At 43.0% G+C, this 27440-nt stretch overlaps 1 protein-coding gene across 1 annotated transcript in view; it reads right to left on the bottom strand.

Annotated features, from left to right (window-relative positions):
* The window catches only part of LOC122055736 (endoplasmic reticulum metallopeptidase 1-like), a 52441-nt gene extending 25209 nt beyond the window's left edge, over positions 1-27232 (bottom strand). The window contains exons 1-5 of the mRNA XM_042617315.1: positions 26898-27232; positions 26738-26823; positions 21085-21186; positions 20042-20148; positions 19840-19940 (exon numbers count right to left, since the gene is read on the bottom strand). Of these exons, the coding sequence (XP_042473249.1) occupies positions 19840-19940; positions 20042-20148; positions 21085-21186; positions 26738-26823; positions 26898-27104 (603 nt within the window). The 5' untranslated portion in view covers positions 27105-27232. The remainder of the gene's footprint in view (positions 1-19839; positions 19941-20041; positions 20149-21084; positions 21187-26737; positions 26824-26897) is intronic.
* Between the last annotated feature and the right edge of the window lie 208 nt (positions 27233-27440).

The following is a 27440-nucleotide window of genomic DNA, read 5'->3' as shown; positions in this document are numbered from 1 at the left end:
GAAAAGCATCTCAAGAATACAAAAATAAGTGCAAACAGGGAGGAACAAAAAGAAGAACAAAATAATGGAAGAGCAAAGTTGTAGAGCAGAGGTTGCTATTTCTCTAGACGAAGAAGAAGGTCTTGAAATTGAAGGGATGGATGGAATTAAAAAACCTCTTCCACTTGACCCTATGGATAGATATACATATCAGTAATTGCTCCAGAAAATGTAAGTTCAAGTGGGAGTAAAGTGCTTCGTCAAAAAAATATAAATGAGGCTCTTTTTAAAGAGAGAACTCAACAAGTTCAACAATATGTTGGGAGATGGGTTTATGAAAATGGAATCTTATTCAATGCTGTTGATAATGATAGCTTCAAGCAACTAATGGAGGCAGTGGATCAATTTGGACCAGGATTCAAGCCTCCAACTCAATATCAACTTAGGGAGCCACTGTTGAAAGCCGAAGTTGAAAGAACAAAACAATTGCTGAAGAAACATGAAAAATAGGTAAAGAAATGGGTGCTCAATCATGACAGATGTATGGAGTGATAGAAAAAGAAGAAACATCTTAAATTTGTGTGTTAATTGCAAGGAGGGTACTACATTTTTAGAATTTAAGGAGTCTTCAGAGGAGGCGCATATAGCCATGGTTTAAAGTGCCTTGCCGAAACGGTTGAAACGTCTCGTTCCGCTCGACAACCGGCACTGGCACGACCCCGGCACCAAACTCACGACAGGTGCGACGTGTTGCGCGATCCCGTGGTCACAGCAGAGGGGTCGCTCGACCCTGCAACAGTAGCGGAGAGGTCGCATAACCCTTCCGCAGCCGCCGTGGAGGCATCGTGCGACCGTGGTCACTACAGAGGGGTCGCACGACCAACGTGGTCACGCCGAAGAAGTCATGCAATCTCCGCGGCCATGGCTGGTGGCGCAACCCTATGATAGCACCGAAGTCATGTGGGCTCGCGAGTGGTGTCGAATTTCAGATTTTTTTTAATTAAACTTAGGCTAATTTTTTTAATCAACTCCTAGTTATGGTGGAGATAATCTAAAGAGACTTTATTAAACCCTAATAAAATTATCTAATTAATTTTATATTTCATTTATTTTAATTTAAAAATTATAATAAAATATTTATTTATTTATTTATCTATTTTCATATCTTTTCCTTTTTTAAATGATTATTATCTTGTTTATTTTTTAAATATTTATGTTAAATATTTTAGTTTTTAATTAATATATTTTATATTTAAAAAATACCGAAACTATATCGGCACGATACGGTACCGAAACCGTATCGTTCCGGTCCAGGATTGAAACCTTGGCACGGGTCAAAATTTTAAACCTTGCATATAGCTGAACTTATTTTTGAGTATGTTGACAAGTGTGTTGAACAAGTAGGAGCTCAGAATATTGTTCAGATTGTAACAGACAATGCCACCAACAATATGGCTGCAGCAAAATTGATGAGAGAAAAATGACCCGGGATCTTTTGGAGTTCATGTGCAACTCACTATTAATCTCATGCTTGAAAGTATTGACAAACTTCTACGATATAAAAAGGTGATTGAGCAATCTAAGGCTTTTACCATTTTCATTTATGCTCACCATAAGACTTTATAATTGATGAGAAGTTTCACAAAGAAGAGAGACCAGGAGTTACCAGTTTGCATCAAATTTCCTCATATTGCAAAGTTTGATTGAAAAAAAAGCTAGTTTAAGGGCCATGTTTACAAATGATATGTGGGAGAAATGTAAATGGTCAAAAACAAACAAAGAAAAATTGGCTTACTCTACAGTGATGAGCATGAGTTTTTGGAATGGTGTGACACTTTATTTGAAAATATTTGCTCCTTTGGTAAGAGTTTTTCGATTGGTAGATGGAGATAGAAAGTCATCGATGGGGTTTCTATGTGGGGAGCTTCTTTAAGCTAAAAAAGATATCAAGGTGGCTCTGAACAACGTGAAATCAAATTATCAGCCTATTATAGTCATTATTGAGTCAAAAATGAATGATAGAACTACTTTTTTGTTGAATCCTTATTTTTACTATAAAGATAGTTCTATTGCTCTTTATGAGGAGGTCGCGACAGGGATTTTTGAATGCATGGAAACTTTGCATGCCAATGAGTTAGATCTACAAGATACAATTATTAACAAGGAATTTCCAAAATATAGAGATAAGACTGGGTTATTTGGAAAAATATTGATAGCAAAAGCATGTGAAAAAAATGATGATACATTTGATCCATGTGCATGGTGGAGTACATACGGTGCTCACGTACCTAACTTGCTAAGGGTGGCATTGAGGATACTTTCATTAACTACAAGTTCATCTGGGTGTGAAAGAAATTGGAGTACATTTGAAGGAGTAAGTTTTAAACTTTCAATCTTTAATTAAATTAACTATAATTTTTAACGTCTATACTCTATATTCAAGTACTAACTATAATATTTACTTTCTCTGTTTTTTTTTTATTCATACAAAGAAAAGAAATAGGTTGTATGCCAATAGGTTGAACAATCTAGTATTTGTCCAATTTAATGCTAGATTGTTGAACAAACAAAAAAGAGAAAAAGAAAGGAATGTCGATGTCCTTTTTGTAAAAGATGCTTCAAATGCACAAGGTTGGATTGTGGATGGTGGGGAAGATAATGAAGTTGAACTAGGTTCAGGGATCACTTGGCAAATGGTTGATGAAGCAAGTGGAGCAGATGAAAATCTACAACCCCGAAGAAGCTCTAGAGTGAGAGAACTTCATGAAGATGATTTTGCATCCGAAGAAGAAAAGGAGGATCACAATAATGATATTGAGTTTGTGTCCGATGAAAAACAAGTTATTGAAAATTATGGAGAAGAAGTAGAATAAATATGAGTCTATGAGATATTATTAGTTGTGTAATTTTGAACTCATTTTGTTAAGACATGATTTATGTGATTCAACAATTATATTTTGCTTAGTGGTTACTGGTTCACAATGATGTAATCTTGAATTGAACTATTGCTACTATTTTCTAATGTTTTCCACCACTAAAGTTGTTTTAGCTTATAGCAAGGTTTTAAAATTCAAGTTGGATATATGTTCTACTGTTTACTACATGATTATGATAACTTACTGCATATTCTACTGTTTAACTATTTCTTTTAAATATGAAGTCTAGTATATTTCCATTGCACAAAATTGTTAGTTTTCTTTTATAGTTTTTCATTTTTTGGTATTGGAAAGTATGCATTTATTTCAGCATACATAGTTAGATCGCCATTGCTATGAAATTGTTTAAGACAACATTTAGATTTGCATATGACATTGTCCACAATCCACATAAAACAAGGGATACCAAAGAATCCGCCTAGCGGCGCCTAGTCCCCGCCTAGGCGGCCTAGGCGCTGGTCTGCCGCTCGACTAGTGCCTAGCGAATTTTAGAACCTTGTGTTAGAGTTAGTTGTTGATTAATAATATTTTCGGTCATGCCGTTTATCTCCTTTTCTCTATTTCCTAGTATTCTTTTGAATCAACAGATTTTAGAAGATTATTTTTGGCATTCGTAGTAGAATCAAAAGATACAACCCACGGGATAATCGCTATCTTGCTCGGAGCTGTAGATCCCATGGATGCCTTGCACCATGATTGTAGCACCCAAGGCGAGATACTTGAAGATCTACGAAGACAAGTCACAAAGTTATCCCAGCGTCTAGTGGCCTGAGATCTCAAAGGTCATAAGTTATCCCATCTTAATTCAGATTCCACTTTTGCAAAACTCTATCACAATTGCCAGAACCGTGGTACGATAAACTGAACCCAGATGTTAGGTTTCTAATTGAACTTCCCGAGGTACTTTCGGACCGAGGAATTCTTTGATTGGATTGATAAGGTGGAAGGAATTTTTTTATTATAAGGAAGATGTGGACGACAAGATCAAAATAGTCGGTAATCCAGTTTATGACGATGATGAGGTGGATGAAGTTGGTGAACACGTGTCGAAGGTTTCGAACACTAAAAATTCCCCCAATGGAGGCACCGTTCGCGAAAAAGAGCTTTCATGTTTGAGTTTTGTTCAAAACGATGAGAAAGAGGAGATTCCGAAGGGTGGATTAGCTGAGGATGCAATGCATGTCATATCGGAGGACAATGCGGAGAAGAAGTATCTTGAAGACGAGGAAGAATCTAAACATGTGGTTTTTCAATCCACGAATGAAAAGTACAAAGATTGATCTATTGGACAATTTTCAAGAATATGTACATGACCTGGAGAAAGAAGAGGAGGAAAAGAGGAAAATACAAAAGGAACAAATTCGACAAGCAGAGCGCAAAAACCGTGATGAATTTCGCAAGCTTATGGAAGACCATGTTGCTTCAAGTGTTCTTAGAGCTAAAACTCAATGGCGTGACTATTTTGTGCAGGTCAAAGATTTGACACCTTACTTGGCTGTAGCATCACATTCATCAGGCTCACAGATAAAGATTTGTTTGAAGATGTTGTAGAGGAACTTGAAAAACAGTGCTATGAGGGCAAGTCCCAAATCAAAGATGCAGTGAAGATTGGAAAAATTACTTTGCTTCATCAATGGACATGTGAGCAATTCAAGACTGTTGTGGCAGGTATTGGCAGTTTGAAAGGAATACCTGAGATAAACTTGAAGTTAGCATTCGATGAACAATTGGAAAGGCATTGGGAAAAAGAGGAGGCAATGGGTTTATTCCGCAACCAATGAACCTCGTATTCTATCCTTGTTGTAGTTGACAGTTTTCCCTAGATGGCCTATATTGCAGCTTAAGGAAAACTATGAATGTTGTCTGGATTGCCCATCTTTACTTCTAGGACATCGTGTGTTTACATGAACATCTTCAATCCATCACTTCAGATCGTTATACCAAGACTATCAATCAATTTTGGAAGAGCTTATGGGAGAAATTAAAAACACAAATCAATTTTAGCAACACCAAGTTCAAGACAAGGGTAGAAAATCATCGACAAGGTAACTCTAGATGAGGTGCCAAATGTTATCCCCAGATACCATGTATGCATGGTCGAAATCCAACTTTTGGATGCACTAACAATTGCCAAAGCTATTTGGAAAAAACTAATAATGCAGCTTGGTGTTAGGCATGATGCTATGGGTCTTGATGAGGCTACTGTAAATTTGAGGACGAGTTTTTTTCCACCCGGGGTGATTGATGTAGCTGACACAGGAGGAGCCAAACTTCAACGGGCCATAACTTTTGACTCGGGTATCAGAAAGACGATCTACGTGCCAAATCGAAGTTCATTCGGAGATCTATATTTATTATTGGGTGCAACCTGTAATTGGACACTCTCGGGTCTAAAAAACATCATTTAGGGCTTTTCAAAGGTTCCGAACATCTTTTTTACTAGTTTTAGTCATTTTCAGGATTTTTAGTAATTTTCAGGATTTTTGATATTTAGGGTATTTCCGTCTTTGCAAGTTGTCTTATGCTTTTGGATTTATTTAAATAATTGTTTAGTTAATGTTAGAGTTAGTTGTTGATGAATAACAATTTCGACCGCACCGTTTATCCCCTTTTCCTTATTTCTTGATATTCTTCTAAATCAATGGATTTAGAAGATTGTTTCCACGGAATCCATACAACCCGCAAAATAATCGTTATCCTGCAGCTTATCTATGCATCATCATCTTTGACTGAACCTCCATACAAGATCATTACACACATCATCATCTTTGATTAAGCCTCCGTGTGAAATCATTCTGTGCATCATCACATGCATCTCTACTCTCTCTGCATATGTTATATGGATTTCATCTCTCCTTTCTGTGTCATTTTGCAAAAATTTCAAGATGAATTTTTCCTTCGTCTCCTTGTGCGACATTCCAAAATGAATCTATTCCCTCCTCTCCCATGTCATTCCAATGACAGACTTCTCAAGTTTATTCTGACAATTAATCCCTATGTGGCATCATTCCGTAGACTTCTCGATTATCTCCACATAAGTATTGTAGGTTGTATCAAATGAATATATTTTATTTCTATAGTATATTTGAATCTTATAATGAATAATGCAAATATATAAAAGTGAGGATTTATTATAATATTTATATTTATCAATAATATATATTAAAGGGTAAGAAGGAGGCCCTTCAACAAAATCCAATATCCTGTGAAGCTTGCCTCTGTTTGGTATATGGCGTTGCTGATCTCAATGTCATCAGCTTAGATTTCTTCAAGATTACTGAAGGCATTCAAATTTAAATCATTATAACTACTCATCTTGCTCTTGAATTGTAGTGTATCTGACTATTTCACCATGTCTAGTAGCTACAGATCTGGATCTATGGAGAGAGAGATTTCTTATCCACTTTGAACCGGTGATAAGGCCGGGGGGCCCGCGTGAGGGCAAGGTCAACGACACGTGGAGGTCAACAGTCAAAGGGGGGTCAACCCCAGGGGCTCGGCGAGCGGACAGGACATGCCGATCACTAGGCAATGACCTTCACCCAAGAGAGCAACCATTTGGCCGTAGGCCCAGATTTCCAATAAGGGAAATCATGTGGCCGAGCGGATAGTCCGCTCGGCCGAGGTGCAAAGAAAGAGCAACGGCCGAGCGGTTGTCCGCTCGGCCAGGGTGTCAGGCTAGGCTAGGCGAGCCGAGCGGGTGATGACTCTAAACCTTCCCGGACGGACGACCACCTACGCCGGACCAAAGGTGAATATTCTGGCCAAGCGGCTTGATGGCCGATCCGGGAAGAGGAAGTCAAAGAGTATGGGGCAACGGGTACGTCATCTTAGTAACCCCCGTTGCTGATACCAGGCATGTTTGAGGACCAGACCACACTCAGTATCGTACGACGAGGGATTCTGCTGTCCCATCAGGGAGACGCTCAGACTGTAGCAGTATGGTGTCAGACATGCTCTTCTGACAAACCCATGCTGCGGTATGGTACAGGACACGTGTACACATCGGGTTGTGTGCATCAAGCTCCCATAGCTCTATATAAGACCCCTTAGACTTCACCGGAGGTATGGGGAAAATCTCTGATCCTGGAAGTCACCTTCTTGTTTTCCATCTGCCTGACTTGAGCGTCGGAGGGTCGTCGCCGGGAACCCTTTCCCGGCTCGACTTCTTTGCAGGATCGCCGGAAGTCAGCACAAGTAGCCGGAGATCTACGTCAGCCGGCGGAGAGCGCCACATACCCAGCGTTCGTTGATTCAGCGACTCGGACATGATCAATTTGGCGCCGTCTGTGGGAATGCTCCTGCATCCGATCGGGAGCAATGGACGAAGCTGGACGATCGCACTCAGTGATGCTCTCCACAGAGGAGCTCGATGCTCTGATCGAAACTAGAGCAGCCAAGCTAGTGGAACAACAAAGGCAGAAATCGCAAGCCGAGCGAATGGAGCAACAAGCGACGTCCGCATCTAGAGGCCGAGCGGAAGCACCCGCGGCCACAGTTCCATTTCTTCGGGCCCTATTTCGCACTCCTCTTGAAACCGCAGCAATTAATCGTGATCGAGGATCTTCATCAGATGAAGTGCCAAGACGAGATAGCAGAAAAGGCAAGGCTCCCCGAGCGGATACCTTGCCCGAACGGATCAACCGTCAATTCTCAGAGGCCATCCTGCGGGACCCTCTGCCGAAGCACTATGTGCCTCCTGCGATCGGTGAATACAACGGTACCACCGACCCGGACGATCATTTGGGCAAATTCGACAACACCGCTACCCTTCATCAGTACACGGATGGAGTGAAGTGTCGAGTTTTTCTTACCACCCTCTCGGGATCGGCTCAACGGTGGTTTTGGAGGCTTCCGGACGGATCCATCACAAGTTTTAAAGACTTCCGAACGGCCTTCCTCCACCATTTTGCGAGTAGTCGGCGCTACCAGAAGACTAGCGTGAGCTTATTCGCCATCAAGCAAGAGCCCAGAGAGTCGCTCAGAGCTTATATCCAGCGATTCAACCAGGTGGCCATGGACATTCCAATGGCCACCTCCGAGACGATGATGAACGCATTTACGCAAGGCCTCGTGGACGGGGATTTTCTTCCGCTCGCTCATTCGGAAGCCGCCCCGAGACTACGATCATATGCTACACCGGGCTAATGAATATATCAATGTGGAGGAAGCCCAGGTAGCCCGGAGGAAGGAAGCGTCGACTGAGCGTCCACCACCTTCCGAGCGGAAGCCGCACACTGCTCATCACCCGCCCAGAGGACCTAGAGCCGAAGCAATCCGCTCCCCCCATACTAGGTCCCAGGTGCAAGAGGTAGCTGCCGAACGACCCAAGCAAAAGAAGAGATGGACCTCAATGTTCTGCTCATTCCACCGGACGGACACGCATAACACCAGAGATTGCCGAAGTCTTCCTCTAATCGCTCATCCCGTTCCCCGGAGTGGCGGCCGTCGATCGCCATCATCCGACAGGCGACAAAGATCTCGTGAAGCCGAGCGGATGAAACTCGACAAGCGACAAAGACAGACTCCCGAGTGGCGTCATACTCCAAGGCGTGAAGACAATCCCCGGAGGTCTAGGGAGCTGCCAAGGCCATCCACTCGGGAAGAAGAAAATAAAAGCAACACTTCCCGAGGCGAAATCAACATTATTGCTGGGGGGCCGACCGGGGGCGACTCCAACCGAGAAAGGAAAGCGAGCGTAAGACAGCTCCAGATCCATGCGGTCGGCTGCAGCCAGGAACGGGCGAGCGGACCCGAAATCAGCTTCGGGCCCAAGGACTTGGAGGGAGTCGAAGTGCCGCATGACGATGCTCTCCTCATCAAAGCGGTAATAGCCAACTACACTATTCATCGCGTTTTCATTGATACAGGAAGCTCGGTCAATATCATATTCAAAAAAGCCTTCTGCCCATGACAACCCCCCTCTATGGGTTTACGGGCAACGAAGTTCTGCCGGTCGGACAGATCCGGCTGGCGATTTCGCTTGGAGAGGAGCCGCTCAAAAGGACGCGGACAGCAAATTTCGTCGTGGTCAACTCTCCTTCAGCATACAACGTCATTTTGGGGCGACCGGCGCTCAGCGAGTTCCGAGCGGCCGTCTCCACCTTCCACCAGAAAATCAAGTTCCCGGTCGAAGACAAAGTGGGAGAAGTGCGAGGAGATCAACTGGCGGCTCGGCGATGCTACGTCGAGATGGTACGAGCTGAAGCTAATGCCACCCGGAAGGCGCCACGGATCGAGGTGAACGCTATAACAGAAAAACCTCCCTCATTTGTTTATGAAGAAAAAGAGGAAGTACAAATTCACCCAACCCGACCGGAGGCCACCACATTCATTGCGACCGACCTGGAGGCAAGCCAGAAAGAGGAAGTGATCAAATGTCTCCAGAGAAACTGTGATGTCTTCGTCTGGTCGACGCATGAGCTGCCCGGAATTTCACCGAGTATAGTGCAGCACAAGCTCCACGTCCGACCGGACGCTCGGCCGGTGAAGCAGAGAAAAAGGGATTTCAGCGCTGAACAGAATTTCATCATCCGAGCGGAGGTTGAGAAGCTCCTGGAGGCCGGCCATATACGCGAGGTTCAGTTCCCGAGCTGGCTGGCGAACGTAGTATTAGTCTCCAAGCCAGGCAACAAGTGGAGGGTGTGCATAGATTTTCGGGATCTAACCTGCCCGAAGGATTTTTATCCTCTGCCTCGGATCGATCAACTGGTTGACTCCACAGCTGGCTGCGAGTTGATATGTATGCTCGACGCTTATCAAGGCTATCATCAAGTGTCGCTCGCCAGAGAAGATCAGGAGAAAGTTAGCTTCGTTACAGCCGACGGTACTTACTGCTACAATATGATGCCGTTCGAACTGAAGAATGCTGGAGCAACTTACCAGCGCTTGATGAACAAAGTGTTCAAGGAGCAGATCGAACGCAATTTGGAAGTATACGTGGACGATATTCTCATCAAATCCGTCCGATCGGCAGATCTCTTTAAAGATATAGAGGAGACTTTCCGAACGCTGAGGAGGTATGGAATTAAGCTCAACCCTCAGAAATGTCTGTTCGGAGCAAAGGGTGGGCGTTTCTTGGGATACATAGTGACCGAGCGGGGCATCGAGGCAAATCCCAGCAAAGCGAAAGCATTACAAGACATGTCGCCCCCAAGAAATCTGAGGGAAGTGCAGCGCTTAATCGGTCGGATAACTGCTCTGTCCAGATTCATCTCCAAGACCGCCGACCGGAGCCTAACTTTTTTCAAAATCTTGCGCAAGGCCACTAAGTTTCACTGGGATGAAGAATGCGATCGGGCGTTCGAAGATCTGAAGGCATACTTGAACTCTCTGTCTGTGCTAGCCAAGCCAACTATGGGTGAGCCACTTTGTATCTATTTATCTTCAACTGAGCAAGCAGTCGGCTCGGCACTAGTAAGGGCGAGCGGAGAAGAACCTGTATATTTTCTAAGTCATATTTTATAAGATGCTGAATCTCGCTACACTGGGCTCGAGAAGCTGGCTTTCGCTTTGGTCCTCGCCGCTCGGCGCCTCCGCCCCTATTTCTTGGCTCATACTATCATCGTCCGGACGAATAGTCCATTGGGAAGAGTGTTGTTGAATCCAGAAGCGTCCGGACGGCTCATCAAATGGACCACGGAGTTGAACGAATTTGACATTCAATATCAGCCCCGCTCGGCGATAAAGGCGCAGTCCTTGGCGGATTTTATAACCGAAGTACAAAGGCCAGAGCCCGAAGCTATGTGGAAATTATTTGTGGACGGCTCGTCCACCCGGCTCGGTAGCGGGATTGGCGTGCTATTGCTCTCTCCACAAGAAGAAAAGATGCACTTATCCGTCCGGCTGGATTATAGAGCTACAAATAACGAAGCAGAGTATGAGGCCCTTATAGCCGGCTTACAAGACGCCCGGCATGTGGGAGCCGGACGGGTGAAGCTGCATTCAGACTCTCAGTTGGCCGCTCAGCAGTTCTCTGGTACTTTTGAGATTAACAACGCTCGGCTCAAACTCTACGCTGAGGCCTTTGAAAAACTCAAGGCCAATTTCAGAGAAGTCATTATCCAGAAGATACCCCGAGCGGAAAACCAGGCTGCAAATGAGTTAGCCAAACTCGCAAGTGCAATAACGTCAGTCGTCATCCAGCAGTCAATTGAGCAAGTATCTTTGGTGGCGCACGTCGACCGGATGGAGGGCCTCGAGTTTCCGAGCGACTGGAGAATAGCCATCATGGAGTTTCTTCGATCGGGGGCAACACCAACCGATCGGGAAGCAGCCCAGCAATTAAGAAAGAGAGCCGGTCGGTTCACACTCATTGGAGAGCAACTCTATAAGAAGGCTTTCTCTCGCCCGCTTTTGAAATGCGTGAGCTCGGAAGACGCAGCGTACATCCTCCAAGAAGTACATCAAGGATCATGTGGAGGGCATCCAGGCGGACGATCACTGGCTAAAAAGATTCTGTTGGCCGGATACTTCTGGCCAACCCTGCAAGCAGACGCTGCTCGGACCGTGTCGACATGCCTTTCTTGCCAAAAGTATCATAACTTCTCACACCGACCGGCGGAGGAAATGAAAGCAGCTACTGTGTCCTGTCCGTTCGACCAATGGGAAATGGATATTGTGGGTCTGTTTCCCATGACGACCGGGTAGCGGAAATTTCTACTAGTGGCGGTCGATTACTTTTCCAAATGGGTGGAGGCCGAACCGCTAGCCAAGATCACCGAGCAGATGGTCAAGAAGTTTATCTAGCAGCACATCATCTGCCGGTTTGGCATCCCTCGTCGACTTGTTTCCGATAACGGGCGGCAGTTCGCGGGAAAGTTGCTTGAAGATTGGTGTAAAAGCTATGGCATCGAGCAACACTTCACGTCCGTGGTGTACCCCCAAAGCAATGGTCAAGCCGAAGTAGCCAATCGGGAAATTCTTCGCATTCTGCGCGTTCGGCTCGATCATTTAGGAGGAAGCTAGGTGGATGAAGTGCCGGGCGTCCTATGGGCCATCCGAACAACCCCAAAGGAAGGAACGGGTGTCACGCCTTTCCACTTGGTGTATGGCGGCGAAGCGGTTATTCCTGTCGAAGTCGGCGTCGAGTCCGCCCGGATCCAGAACTATAATGATGACAACGCCGAGCGGAGGAACATGGAGCTGGATTTGGTCGACGAAGGGCGAGCCAAGGCGTCCGTCCGACTGATGGCGTACCGGCAAAGAATAAAGCAGAACTACAATCGGCGCGTGATCCCTAGGGCATTCCAAGTGGGCGACCTTGTCTGGAATAAAGTAAAGCCGGTCGGCGACGTCGGCAAACTGGAGGCTCCTTGGGCGGGCCCCTTTAAAGTCATCGAAAGGCTCCGCTCGGGCGCCTACTATCTGGAGGATGAAGATGGAAGGCAACTAGAGAGACCGTGGAGCGCGAACCACCTCCAGCCTTACCGGGCGGGATGAAAGGTGCGCCAATGTAAATCATTCTGTATACTTTTTTTCAGCTGTATACTTGAAATGCAGAAATAAAAGATCGGAAGACTAGAGCAAGTATAAGGCATCATCAGCGAATTCGAAGACCCCGGACCGTTCGGCCGGAGGTATATTATACGAGCCAAACTCGATGCCGAAACTCCTGCGCCGTTCGGCCAAGTAGATATTGTCCTAATTAGGCTTAAAAGACCGTCGAGCTCCGACGTTAAATATCGAGAGACGGACCGGCGTCTATAAACCCTCCAGTCGGAAGACCGTCGAGCTCCGACGTTAAATATCGAGAGACGGACCGGCGTCTATAAACCCCCCGGTCGGAAGACCGTCAAGCTCCGACGTTAAAAATCGAGAGACGAGCCGGCGTCTATAAACCCGCTGGTCGGAAAACCGTCGAGCGCCGACGTTAAAAATCGAGCGATGAACAGGCGCTTATAAAGCCTCCGTACAGATAGTTGTTCGCATGATGCGACCCGGTTGTAAGCGCCGACCCATAACTGGTCCTACTATTAAGTCAAGAATAAGGCCATTGTACGGCCGAGCGACTCCCTTATAAAGAATTATTATGACTGAAACGAAGGCTAAGGATGAATATTGGTCTAACAAGCAAAAGAAGATTTCATTCACGCCGAACGGCAGACGGATAAGAGTAGTAATAACAAGGGTGTTAGCGCCGAACGACAGACGTACAAAAAACAATTCAAATACGCCTCACTCATCGAAGTTAAAAAGGGCATCCGGGATAGAGCCCATCATGACTGCCAGATCTTCAGGAGGAACGGACAGCTCGGATGGTAGGTGGCCCTTAACCTTCAAATAATCAACTGCCACCTTGATAGCCTCTTCGAAGGTTAGGGACAGCTTGTCGCTGAACTTTTCGCCAAACTCGTCCGAGCGGACGAAAGCTTTCCGCACTTCGGCCGACCGACCGAGCTCCCCATCTTGATATTCTTTGAGCGTGGCTTGAGAAGCGTCAAGGGCAACCTAAAGATCTCTCAAAGCCCCTTCAGATTTTGCCTGGTCAACTGAGCGGCCCTCTCGTTCAGTGGCCAGCAAGGCGTCCAAGTCCTTCACGCGCTGCTCCAGCCCTCAGTTTTCCACCTTCATCAAGTCCATATCGTCGATGGCCTTGAGCTTCCGGGTGGTCGCGAGCTTTATTTTTTTATCGCGCTGCTTGACCAGAGCGTTGAGTCGAGTCACTTCACCTGCCAAGTCAGAGGATCTATTCCGTTCGGCCTCCAAAAGTTTCTTGGCTTTCTCCAAAGCAGTCGTGGATGGTCCCCTGCTTTCCCCCAAGGTTTTGAGCTTTTTCAGTTCGTCCTCCAGCTCGGCCAGGCGGTTGCTGATAGCGATATGCTCCACCCAGTTCTGCGAATGGATATAATCCAGTTAGAAGCTAAACCAACGTAACCAATAAGACAAAGGATATACCCCAGTAGCCTGCTGCAAGTTGCTGTCGCCTAGTTGACTGGGAGTCATAAGAGCGATGCGGAGCCGAGCGTCCTCCCAGGCTTTGGCGAGGGGACCTGTAAGAGTGATTTGCTGTTCGGGAGCCGTTGGCCGATCAGCAGCCAATAAATATTCTTCCGACGGAAGTCGCAGAACAGTTTTTATCAACCGCGGGCCGCTCGGATCAGTTTGGGGCGCAGCTGCTTTGCCAGATGGCTCGCCACTGGTGGAAGGAAGGTCGCCCAATCGCCTGAGGCGACACAGGGTGTGAGGAGGACTAGTAGGCGGCACCTCGGAGGCAGCCCGGGGAGAGCCGAGCGGTGTAGGGGTGCTCTCTGTAGAAACCGCCCCGGAGATCACGGGAGCATCATCATCCCGCTCGGAACGCTGCTCATTGGATGGGTCGGCTGAGAGGCTTGCTCTGGCCGTCTGCGTTTCCGAGTCGCTAGAGGAACCTCATCCGCCGAGCGGCCCTCTACCTCGGCTTGAGCAGAGGAGGCGATATCGCCCCCAGCCTCGTTGAGAGAGGCAGAAGCGGTTAGGGCTTCAGGGGCAATCTGAGTCCCCTCATCCCCTTCAGGTGCCAAGCCCGCTAAGATCAACCCCCGTTCGACGACCTCCTTATTCTTCGTCGCCTTAATCTCAGCAGCTCTCAACTTAAGCCGCTCGGTAGCCTTGGCGCGCCACATGACTTCAGCTGCAGAAACGAAGAATAAATCAGTTAGAACTAAGGAAAAAGGACGAGAAGAAGGCTTACTCATGCTGTAGGGTAGGTCGGCTTGGACAGGGGACAAGCCGAATATATATAGCACTCCGGGAAGGAGCAGCTTATCGATGTTGTATCGCTGGCCGACTAGCCGGTTGGCTGCATGAAGATAGGCTGGATCGCTCTTAAACTTGCCAAGCTCCGGTTGGGTCGGCACCGTCCGGAAAGTCGGCAGCTCGGGAAAACGCAAGTAGAAGAAATGTTCTTTCCAGTGCTTGTTGGAGCTCGGCATATTATCGAAAAGAACAAAACCTATCCTAGATTGGAAAATGAAAGTGCCCCACTCGGATTGTTTCGGATAGTAGAAGTAGTGGAAAACTTTGGGGTCCAATGGGATGTTGTTCAATTTAAAAAGAATTATCACCCCGCTCAGCAGCCTAATGGAGTTCGGAACTAGTTGGCCGAGCGGGATGCGAAAATAGTTGCACAGTTGTAAGAAGAATCGGTGCGGAGGAAATCGCAGCCCGGCCAAAAATTGGTCTCGGAAGAAGAGAACGGTGTCGGGCGGCGGGTCATGAGGCCGGTCGGTGGGGGTGACCAATACTATGTGGTGGTTAGCAGGGAGTTCATATGTCCGAGCGAGGCGCAGCGCATCCTCCTCGTCAAACCGGCTCTCCATGGTCGTGTACCATAGACCAGGAGCGCCGGCGGTCGGCTGAGAAGTGCTAGTCATGGTCGAAAGCAAGGAAGAAATGCAGGGCAGAAAAGAAACAAGCAAGCAATCGAGGAAGGATGGTGATAAAACGGAAAGGACGGCTAACAAAAGGCGTAAAGGAACGACGGAATGAAGGGTAAGGGAGGCTTACTAGCGAAAAGATGATCGAGGAAGGAGGCTGCGAAGTCGCTGGAGAGCCAAAGGAGGAAATCGCCGGAGCAGAAAGGGCAGCAAGGCTTCGGGGCACTAGGAAGCAGAAATGCGGTGGAGAGAAGAAATCGAGAGCTTTATAGTATTGGCCCCGAGCGGTCCCAGCCGTCGGATTCAGGTCGCAAAAAACGAAACTGTCATCAAACCGTTCATTTCAAACGGCGGCTGTCCCATCGGAGGTAACGCCACCGCCATACGCTGACGACAGCGAGATCGCCACGTGCCAGCAGGACACAGGTCGCATTTAATAAACGCCCCTTACTGCGTGCAGCGCGCGTGCTTGGCATTAAGGGAGAAGATTCGGCGAGGGTTCCAAAAGAATACCAAGGCACGGGCAAGACATCGCCGAACGGGCGTAACAAAGAATGTGAGCCGAGCGGATGAGCATTCCCAAGCCCGGCTGAGCGGACCAGGGTAGCGGCCGTTACTCAGTCAGAACGGCGGTCCAGTCAGTCGGACTTCGCCTCTTTCGACTGGACTTAAAGGGGAGGCAAGTGATCCGGTGATAAGACCGGGGGGCCCGCGTGAGGGCAAGGTCAACGACACGTGGAGGTCAACAGTCAAAGGGGGGTCAACCCCAGGGCACGGCGAGCGGACAGGACATGCCGATCACTAGGCAATGACCTTCACCCAAGAGAGCAACCATTTGGCCGTGGGCCCAGATTTCCAATAAGGGAAATCATGTGGCCGAGCGGATAGTCCGCTCGGCCGAGGTGCAAAGAAAGAGCAACGGCCGAGCGGTTGTCCGCTCGGCCAGGGTGTCAGGCTAGGCGAGCCGAGCGGGTGACGACTCTGAACCTTCCCGGACGGACGACCACCTACGCCGGACCAAAGGTGAATATTTTGGCCAAGCGGCTTGATAGCCGATCCGGGAAGAGGAAGTCAAAGAGTATGGGGCAACGGGTACGTCATCTTAGTAACCCCCGTTGCTGACACCAGGCATGTTTGAGGACCAGACCACACTCAGTATCGTACGACGAGGGATTCTGCTGTCCCATCAGGGAGACGCTCAGACTGTAGCAGTATGGTGTCAGACATGCTCTTCTGACAAGCCCATGCTGCGGTATGGTACAGGACACGTGTACACATCGGGTTGTGTGCATCAAGCTCCCATAGCTCTATATAAGACCCCTTAGACTTCACCGGAGGTATGGGGAAAATCTCTGATCCTGGAAGTCACCTTCTTGTTTTCCATCTGCCTGACTTGAGCGTCGGAGGGTCGTCGCCGGGAACCCTTTCCCGGCTCGACTTCTTTGCGGGATCGCCGGAAGTCAGCACAAGTAGCCGGAGATCTACGTCAACCGGCGGAGAGCGCCACATACCCAGCGTTCGTTGATTCAGTGACTCGGACAGGATCACACTTGATTTATCATCATCCTTCAAAAATTGACTCTATTTTATTTGCATCTTGCATAAGCATTGCTTAGAAACAAGTAAACAAGCACATAGAAAATATCACACTCATTTTACTGCATCCATCAAAGAGTCAAGTTGTACTATTCCTCTCCAATGAAGACTTAAAAGAAACCATCTTACTCTCAATTTGTCACTTTTAGCAAAGGATTGAGTTGTGCATCTTTCCACCAGAACCTTGAGTATTTATTTTTATTAGTCATAGTGTTTTGATGTCGAAGGACTCCCACCTGTGCACTCCAACTAGTTTTAGAACTTTGTTAATATAAGGTCTAAGGGGTCATTAGTTGTGTGTTTTATTTACATTAATTTTTTTGGCTTGTATGTGAGTAATATGTTTTCACTTATTACCATCATGTCTTAGTCTCCAATCTCTAGTTCATGTAACAAATTGGACGTGACCAATATCTAAGTTCCAACTTGAGAAGTGCTAAGAGTCTTAGGTTAATTGGGTATAATGTAGTGGACTTTGGGCCACATGGATTTTTAGAGTCCCTATTATGTCTAGAATCCTAAATATATAATAGTACACAACAACAACAACAGCCAAGCCTTTTCCCATTAGGTGGGGTCGGCTGTATGAATCCTTTTACGCCATTGAGCTCTATCTCCTATTATATCATCATCTATATTTAAATAAATTTTATCTTGTTTTATTGTTGCTAACCAAGTCTTTTTCTTCCTCTTCCTCGTTTGATATGCATGTTTATTATAGTTTCACATCGCCTAACTGGAGCATTTATTAGTCGTCAGTACATATCCGTACCATCTTAAACGTGTCTCTCGGAGTTTTCCTCAATAGATGCAACTCCGACTTTCTCTCTAATGTTCTCATTTCTTATTTTGTCCATCCTCGTATGTCCACACATCCACCTTAACATCCTCATCTCTGTAACTCTCATCTTCTGCTCACGTGCTCGAGTCATAGCCCAACATTTAGCTCCATATAACATAGTAGGTTTAACTGCGATTTTATAGAACTTACCTTTAAGTTTAAGAGGTACTTTACGGTCACATAAAACACCCGACGCACCCCTCCATTTCACCCATCCTGCTTGTATTCTATGTAAGACATCTCTCTCAATCCTTCCATCGTTTTGCAAAAATGATCCTAAATATTTAAATCTCTCGGTTCCGAACAACTCGTCCTCTCCTATCTTAACAATTATCTCATTATTTCTAATATTACTAAACTTAAATTTCATATATTTTGTCTTTAATCTACTAAGCCTAAAACCTTTCCCTTCTAGTGTTTCCCTCCAAGATTCTAGTTTAGCATTTACTCCTTCACGTATTTCATCTATCAAAATAATATCATCTGCAAACAACATGCACCACGGTACTGTGTCTTGAATGTGCGGAGTTCGTCCATAATTATTGTAAAAAGATAGAGACTTAGAGTTGATCCTTGATGTAACCCTATCTTTATTGGAAATGCTTCAGTTACTCTGTCCGAAGTCTTTACTCTAATCGTTAAATCCTCATACATATCCTTAATTAGTTCAATATATGTTACGCTAACACCTTTCTTTTCTAAAATTCTCCATATAATTTCTCTTGGGACTCTATCATAAGTTTTTTCTAAGTTAATGCATGAATGCATTATAATATTTATCCTTTATGCAAATCCTAAAATATCAATGAATTGTATGTTAAATTTTTGAAGTAAATATAAGACATGGTCGTCACTCATCTCAAATGTGTTAATTGGTGCCACGTGATACAGATGATGATAGGCTATATAATTAAAAATTTTAGAGTGATTTGTCAAGAAAATGAAAGCTAGGCTCTATTAGTTAAACATGTTAGATATAGGCTACATTTAACGATTAACCCAAAATATGATATAAAGAAATTATGTATTTTTGTATTGAAAGATTACTTAAGTCACAGTAACAATATGCAGCCAAGACAGATTGATAGTGTCAATTATTATTGTTAATCAAATCTTTTTCGTCTTCCTCATTTGATATGTATATTTGTCATAGTTTCACATTATCTAATTGGAGCATTTATTGGTCGTCTAAGTCATAGTTTAAAGTGTCGTGTCGAGACGGTCGAAACGGGTGAAACATCTCATTCCGCTCGGCGACCGACACCGGCACGACCCTGACACCAGACCCGCGATAGGTGCAACGTGTTGCGCGACCCCGTGGTCACAGCGGAGGGGTCACTCGACCCTGCAACAGCAATGGAGGGGTCGCATAATCCTTCCGCTGCCGCCGCGGAGACATCGTGTGATCTTGCGGTCGCTGCAGAGGAGTCGCACGGCCAGCGGAGTCACGCCGAAGGAGTCACGCAATCCCCACGGCCATGGCTGGTCGCGCAATCTTGCGACAACGCCGAAGTCGTACAGGCTCGCGAGTAGTGTCAGATTTTAGAATTTTTTTTTAAATTAAACTTAGGTTAATTATTTTAATCATCTCCTAGCTATGATAGAGATAATCTAAAGAGATTTTATTAAACCTTAATAAAATTATCTAATAAATTTTATATTCCATTTATTTTAATTTAAAAATTACAATAAAAGTTTTCTTTATTTATTTATCTATTTTCGTATCTTTTCCTTTTTTTAAAGATTAATTTTTTTATTGTTTATTTTTTAAATATTTATATTAAATATTTTAATTTTTAATTAATATATTTTATATTTAAAAAATACCGAAATTATACCAGCACGATATGGTACCGAAATCGTATCATTCCGGCCTAGGACCAAAATCTCGGCACGGGTACAAATTTTAAACCTAGGTCTAAGTACATTTCTATAAATCAAACATAAAAATTCAAATGAAACATCTATTGGATTCTATGAACTAAAATAATATATAAATAAATTTTTTTATTATATTCCTTCAATCCATTCCCTAGATATTTCTATTCTATTCCTTATCAATTTTATACCCTAAACCAAATGCACCATAAGCGAATTAATCAAATATGTCAAATAGTTTCTAGTTTCTCACCAGAAGGAATAGTTCTTCTGCACCATTGAAAAGAAAGATAATAGGTCGAGGTGGAATCCAATTAGAATCAATAATAACTCGTGCCAACTCGAGCATTGAGGCTACAGAGAAAAACAATATGAAGCATCTTTTAAGCAACTAAAGAACAAACATAAATACACTTAGCACATAAAGTGTATGCAATCAATGTAACAAGACTCACCAACACAAGAACCACAGTCACCTGCACCAGGTGAGCCAAGGGGACTATCAAAATGTCCATTTATTAAAACAGATGGATCATGGTCATTTGAAAATTTTGACGAGATCCTGTAATTTTGGTGAGTCAATTAGAAGATGAAACTACAATATTCACATACCCAAAAAGTATATATATAATATTTCATCATTAATTGAATTTGAAAATTCAATACAGAACCCTGGTTAATTTTAGGATCATAATAAAAATATCTAACATGTTTTATCAATCTTCACAGTGTATGATGCCTCAACAAGATCCTATTACAATGGGATAGAACTACGGTTTGTGCATGAACATGCATAATAAAACAGGTTTGTGCATGAACATGCATAATAAAACATGTAGTGATACGTATGACAATAGAGAGTTGCATAATTCCACCAAACTAATTCAACCATAAACTAAGTTTTTTTTCTTAATTTTTCAAGAACTGAATCTCAGATCAGGTTTAAGTTTTTTATATTTTTATAAGATATTGCAAGACTGAACACAATTCCAACATAACTAAAAAATTACACACAAAGCCTTAAACATGCTCAAAAGGAACCACTAAAAGACTCAATCTGACTAAACTAAATTTCAGCTGTTTCAAAGCACAAATCTAAATAACCAAGTTAACTAATGAAAACCAGAAATCTGCCTCAAGAGAGATATTTTTTTGGTTTAAAATATTCAATTCAGGTCTAGTGTTCAGATGTTAAGTTTTATAACCTAAATAATTTGGAACTTGCCAATTAACACGAACTACAGGACAAGTCACAGAATATTTATGTAAACACTAACACCTGATGCACCACTTTTCATATGAAGTTATGAACACATATATACTATCCAATTCCCAGCTCTTAGGATCTCTATCACTTCCATCTTACTTGCAAAATAAATTACTAGTGAATTCCCTCCTTTTGAAAAATAAGGTATACTTATAAACATCAAACAAGACATTAACAACAAGAAAAGTATTTTATCACTATTAAGCTATAAAGAAAAGAGAGTGGATGTACCTCATAGCTATATTTTTATGATTCCTGTAGCCAAGTGAGATGCTATGGCGCAAAAATAACATATTGAAAGTACCATTTACAAGTGACTCATCAATCTCTATTCTGCAGATGTTAAATCATTAACTAGCATCACCAAATTATGCAACACATGATATAGAGTTAGCTACACTACACAAGTAGATAACAATAAGAATATAAGATGACCATTATTTGTATTACAATTCAAAAATTCATGAAGAATCATGAATTCATGATAGCATCAACATGAGTATCTGATTCTAACTCAACCGTCCATTGTCAATAAAAGATAGCAAGAATATCCTTGTACTAAAAACTATTAGGAGGTGTTTGGTTGATGGGTTTGGGAATGAGGGAATGGAATGATAGTAAAAGAGAGTGTTTGGACTGTGGGTTTGGGAATGACAATTTGGGAATGATTTCTAGATTTATGGGAATCAACCAAACCCATATAACTAGGTGGGTTTCATTTCCATTCCCATTCTCATTTCACCTTACTATTAAACTCATACTCATAGTCATTTCCATCATTTAACCAAACGCCACCTTAGTTTTACATATTAATTGGATAACGCTGCATGAAGCATGAATGTTTTATATATTCACAAGTGGATGTTAAAACTTAAAACTCACCACCAACTAAATCTTCTTACAGGTAGAAAACACTAACCTACTACCAATGTACATCCAACTAGAGTTAATGAACTCAGATGTGCTATTTACTGATTTTGCAACTCTTTGGTTTATATAATAAGGCAAGTTAAACCTCATAATCCTCCACGCAGAAGGTTTTCCAAAGAATAAACTTGGAGCAGTAGCGAAATAGTATATATGGCACTGGAAGAGACTCAATAAGTCACAACTCATGTCAAATAAAAAAAGAAAACAACAGAGACAGTGGTACAAAAGATAATCGATGAAAATATTTCATTTCATGATGTCAAATTTTTGCAACAAAAAAAAATAACTGAGAAAAATAGATATAGCATGTTCAAAGCTTCAGGTCTAATAAGTGGCAACATTATCTTAAATGATCAAAGTGGTGCTGACACAAGTTGCAAGACATAAAACCATGGAATTCTGATTAGTTTTATCAGCTCCAACAAGTCTTGCTGAATTGCGATGTCTAGTATATTTTCCATTACACATCTTAGATGAATTCTAGCCTACTATTGATTTATTCCTTGATGGTGCTAATCAAGGTTTAAGTATCACTCTATGCAGCATTTCACTCTTCAGTCAGATGGTACAATTTGGTATTGTATCATGCCGACACTTGCCATTCTTAGAAGCATGACAAGATAAACTCAAATAAGATTTTTTATATCCTCCTTTGACTTAACATGTTTATCTTCAAATATAAGTTAATAGCAATTTAAAATTCAATTAAATTAAAATTATAGAACAACAAATTTAAAATATAAGAAACATATCAGCTAATGATCATACCTTAATGTATCAAACTCACTATCAGCCCTGCTAGGAGCATTGATTTCTGTAGCATCTTAGTAAAATTAACCATATAATTTTATGAAACCGATATTAAAAAAGGCTTCCAAGACATCTAGCATTGATATTGGTTATCCACATATACATAATATATCATGGTTAACCACTGAAAGTTGAAGTTGAGAGTGAGACTTGGACTAACACAATTGCAACTAAATAACAAAATATAGATGCATCATGATTCTCTAACTTCAACGTCACAACTTGTTAGTATTATCAGCGCTTGAATTTGCTTTTTACAATCGTAACACAAAATTGAAGGGTAAGTCATTCGAAGGGAATCTTCCAATCTTGGCCAATACTGGTCAAGCCAAGCTCTATCTCTATCAATACCACCAAAACTATGTCGACATGAGTATCAAAAATGATATTTACTCATGATAGCCTGATGCAGTATTAGCTGATGTCAAAAAGAATATATTTAGGCAATACCAACCAATATCAATCAACACTTCAGAGGATAGTGCTAATGTTTAAGTTTGTAACATAAGCTCCATAAGGATTTTTACATACTATAATTGGTAGCTAATATGTGCTTTCTAAGTTGGTTTTTGGATTGTCTTGCCGAAGTTTTCTTGCATTTATGTCAAATAGTTATGATTAGGTCATGATTCTTAATTTGTGTTCCACTATATTGGACATGAATCCTAAGGTAGTGGACCCATAATTATAGGAAATTTCAAGTGATATAAGAAGGAGTATACTATATTGGACATGAATCCTAAGGTAGTGGACCCATAATTATAGGAAATTTCAAGTGATATAAGAAGGAGTATACCTTCATAATTATGATTAAAACCTTGGAAAGAACTGAGAAGCAACTAAGAGAAAAAAAAACTCCCAAGTATTTAGTCCAACCTCTCAGAAGAAAATAGCACACTGGATTTTTTGTTAACACATCAAATGATAAATATCTAACTGAAAATAGTGAACAGAAGTGTAGAAACAGCTTAACAACAAAAAGAAAGAATTGTAGAAGATGTATCCTCTACAACAAGAGTGGTTGCTGCTCATCAGAGATTAGAAGAGGTCCAGGATGCCAGACTGTCACCTGGCAGCATGACCAACAACTACAGAGAAATACAGCAAACTGTAGCTTGCCTCAGCACCGCCGAACACAGCTTCTGTATGCAGCGAGCAAAGGTTGTAGGGTATTCCAAACAAGTAGACCGCAATTCCTCCTTTTTTCATACTCTAATTAAAAGGAACAACCGGAGGAAAGAAATCACTGCAGTTGAGGCCTCAAACGGCAGCATCACGACGTCATTTGAGGAGGTTGTTCGTGTATTCACAGCCCACTTTCAAAGTCAGCTTGCACAGCACCTGACCGAACAGCCATCTCCCATTCCAGCATGCAGTTTGGCTGGCTTATTTCAGTAGAAAAGAATGCCCAGCTGGTTCGGTTACCAACAGTAGAAGAGGTCAAGACGGTGCTCTTTGATATCAGAGATCAGAGGGCCCCGGGCTCAGATGGATACGAATCTAAGTTTTTAAAACAAGCTTGGGAGACGGCAAAGGCAGATTTTACTACAGCAGTCTTGGAGTTCTTCAATAGTGGCAAATTGTTGCGGAGATGGAATCATACTTTGATAGCCCTAGTTCTAAAATCAACACATGCAAGTAAGGCGATTGATTACCAACCTATCTCTTGTTGTACGGTGTTCTACAAGGTTATTTCCAAACTTCCTTCACCAGTCTTAGGCAGCTTTTGTGCAGGACCGCCTTATTACAGATAACATCCACTTAGCACAGGAAACACATCTCTCCCAAATGCATTATGAAGATTGACCTCCAAAAGGCGTTTGACTCAGTACATTGAGATTTCTTACATGAGGCTCTTCTTAGACTTAGATTTAATTTTCCTGAGTAGTTTATTGCATGGATTATGTAGTATATGACCACCACTTCTTATTTGTTGGCCATCAACAAGGGGACATTTGGATTCTTCAAGGGAGTAGAGGACTGCACCGGGAGACCCATTATCGTCATATTTATTTGGTATTTGTGTCGAGATTTTTGGGATGCAGATATAGCAGAGTACATTACAACCAGGCTTCAAGTTCCACCCTCAGTGTGTCCACCTCATATTAGCACACTTGGCATATGCAAATGAATTACTTTTTTTTGTTAGGGAGATACTAACTCAGTTGGCATATTATCTTCATGTTTACAGAAGTTTGGGGTGATGTGGGACTTCAGGTGAATAGATTGAAGTTGAACATATATCTGGCGAGAGTTGATGACACAACACAAGGGAGGTGCTTTCCATCACTGGTTTTCAGGAGGGCATGATGTCTTTCAAATATTTAGGGATATACCACTAGTTGCTCATCAACTTCGGATTCCCCTACTTGAGTCTTTCGTCCGAAAGATCAACGTTTGGCCACAAAAGACATTATCCTACACTGGCAAGGCACAACTCATCACTTCTGTGCTATCCATCTTCCCACTACAGTGGGGCATCATTGACCGTATCTATAACATGTGTAGGTCTTTCATGTAGACCTCTAAGTATTCCCCGATGTCATGGGCAGATATGTGCAGGCCTAAAGAGGAAGGTGGGTTGAGATTTCGGGACATGCGGGTTTGGAACCTAGCACTCCTAGCTAAGGTTCTGTGACGGATACAAACGAAGAAGGATGCCCTTTGGATCAAATGGGTCCATCATACTTATTTGAGGCATGTATGGACATGGGAGGCAATTCACTCGGATTCCCCTTTGATCAAGCGACTGCTACATATACAGGATCTTATATTATTGGCTATTGGTCCCCAAAGGAGACTGACAAATTGGTTGTGTCAGGATGGAGTTAGCACAAACATATGATTTTTTTTAGGCATCCTAGTCCTAAGAAGCCATGGGCTCGGATAGTGTGGAAGGCTTACTTACAGCCGAGTCGTGCAGTCACCTTCTAGATATTGGCGCAAAGGCTCTATAAGCGAACGAGGATGTCCACCTACCAACGGATGTTGAGAGTCTTCAGAAGACACTACCATGGGAGCCGATACGGACAAAAGCTCGCCATCTTGCCTTGTCATCTATGATTCATTTTGTATGGAAGGATCGAAATAGAAGTTTCTTTGGCGAAGGACAATTAGACATTGCAAGGATCTTTAAGTGTGAGCAAATTTATGTATACCGATCCTGTGTGTTTTCTCTGATCCGATGCTTCGTTAGACATGAGGAACTCCTAAAGACCAATTTTTGTACTATGATTTGTGCTAACAAAAAATTTACTTATCCAAAAAAATGTAGAAGATGTATCCTATGTTTGGTTTTACCAACATGATGGCGTACAGTGCCTTGAATACATAAGGTTGCCTTTGCCATTTTTTCTTAAAAAAAATAATCTTTCATCATTATAATAATACAAATCTTAAATCACATCTTCAAGCTAAGGTCATGAGTTTAAAACCCTTTGTGTGATTTTTCTCAATTATTTCCCGGACGATTCTCTTGATTCTTCTCGTCTCATGGTTGAATTCTAAGTGGGTATAAATAATAGAGGTATCCGTATTAGACTATAATTTATAAATCAGATTATGAGGTTTATCAAATACAAAAACTATTTCCTTTATTATTAACTCAAGATTTTAGGATAGTGGTGGCTGAAACAAACATTAACAGTCTAATTGGGTGTTGGAATAAAAAGTGGTCCTGTATTCCTCATTTTCTCTTCTTGACGTTTATTTTCCCATCTTGGGAGTCGGGATCATATTGTCGCTACACTTTAGCTTTCAGTGAGTTGTATTGTCTTCCTTTGTTTGTTGAATGAACCTATGCCGACTTAAGAGGTTTTTACAAGCTTTCTGTTAATATGAAGACTAGAACAGACATACATTAATTTCCATACAAAGCAGGTTAGCTCACTGATAAGTTTAAAGGAATGGGTGAGAGAAGAAGAACCATAATACCGGTGAATCCTGAGCAGAAAGACTGAAAAGCAACAATTTCAAATAACTATATTCACCAAAAAAAGATAAAATTAACATAACGCTGGATTAATAATGGTAGGGATGCGAAGGCAATGATTCCAAACAAAAAAAAACAAGTCATCTAGAACGTCAAGCAGCGATATTTTTTAGCGAAGACAATAACTTCGATTCTCAAACCAAACCAATTCACCTGTAATCAGCTCCGGCTCGGGCCGCCACCGCCTCCAACTCCTTCCTTATATACTTCGCCGCCGCCTCCAATCCGGGCCGCCCTTCCTGCCAACCAAATCTCATCAAGGAACCATTTCTTTTTCCACACGAAACCAACAAATTCATCCGAGGCCACCCACCTGTCGCCCGTCAATATCGACCGACAGTCGCCGGATGTGCTCGACGACCCTCGCCTCCGAAAACCGATCCAGCGGGGCGTCGACCCCTAGCGGGCTGACGTGCTTCATGTGGATGATCCAGTAGGCGACGTAGGATAAGGTCCCGTACAGGAGGACGAGCAGGATCAAGCACTTGAACGCCGCCGCATCCCTCGACCCCCACGCCATCTCTCGCGAGGGAGATGGGATCTTGAGCAAGCGGAAGAAACCCTAAAGACGACGAATCGAAATGGAATGCGATGAGGCAGAGGAGGGGCATCTAGTGCCGGTTTTTATATATTACTCTCCGCGGCACGCAAGACGGCAAACGGGCCACCTGCTTCTCCGTTGCGCCCCGACAAAATAGTATATGATAAATCAAATTATGACCCTCGTGTTATTTATTTACTTATCTGAATATTTATCCTTTTTAAATTTAAATCTAATATACATTAACTATAAAACATAAAACCATACATAAATTTCATCGAAATTATTTATTTCTGATAATAATAATAATAATAA

This window comes from Zingiber officinale, chromosome 3B (assembly GCF_018446385.1).
Source record: "Zingiber officinale cultivar Zhangliang chromosome 3B, Zo_v1.1, whole genome shotgun sequence".
Lineage (NCBI taxonomy): Eukaryota > Viridiplantae > Streptophyta > Magnoliopsida > Zingiberales > Zingiberaceae > Zingiber > Zingiber officinale.
Note: the sequence above shows the minus strand (reverse complement) of the source record. Positions and strands in the feature narration are given on the sequence as shown.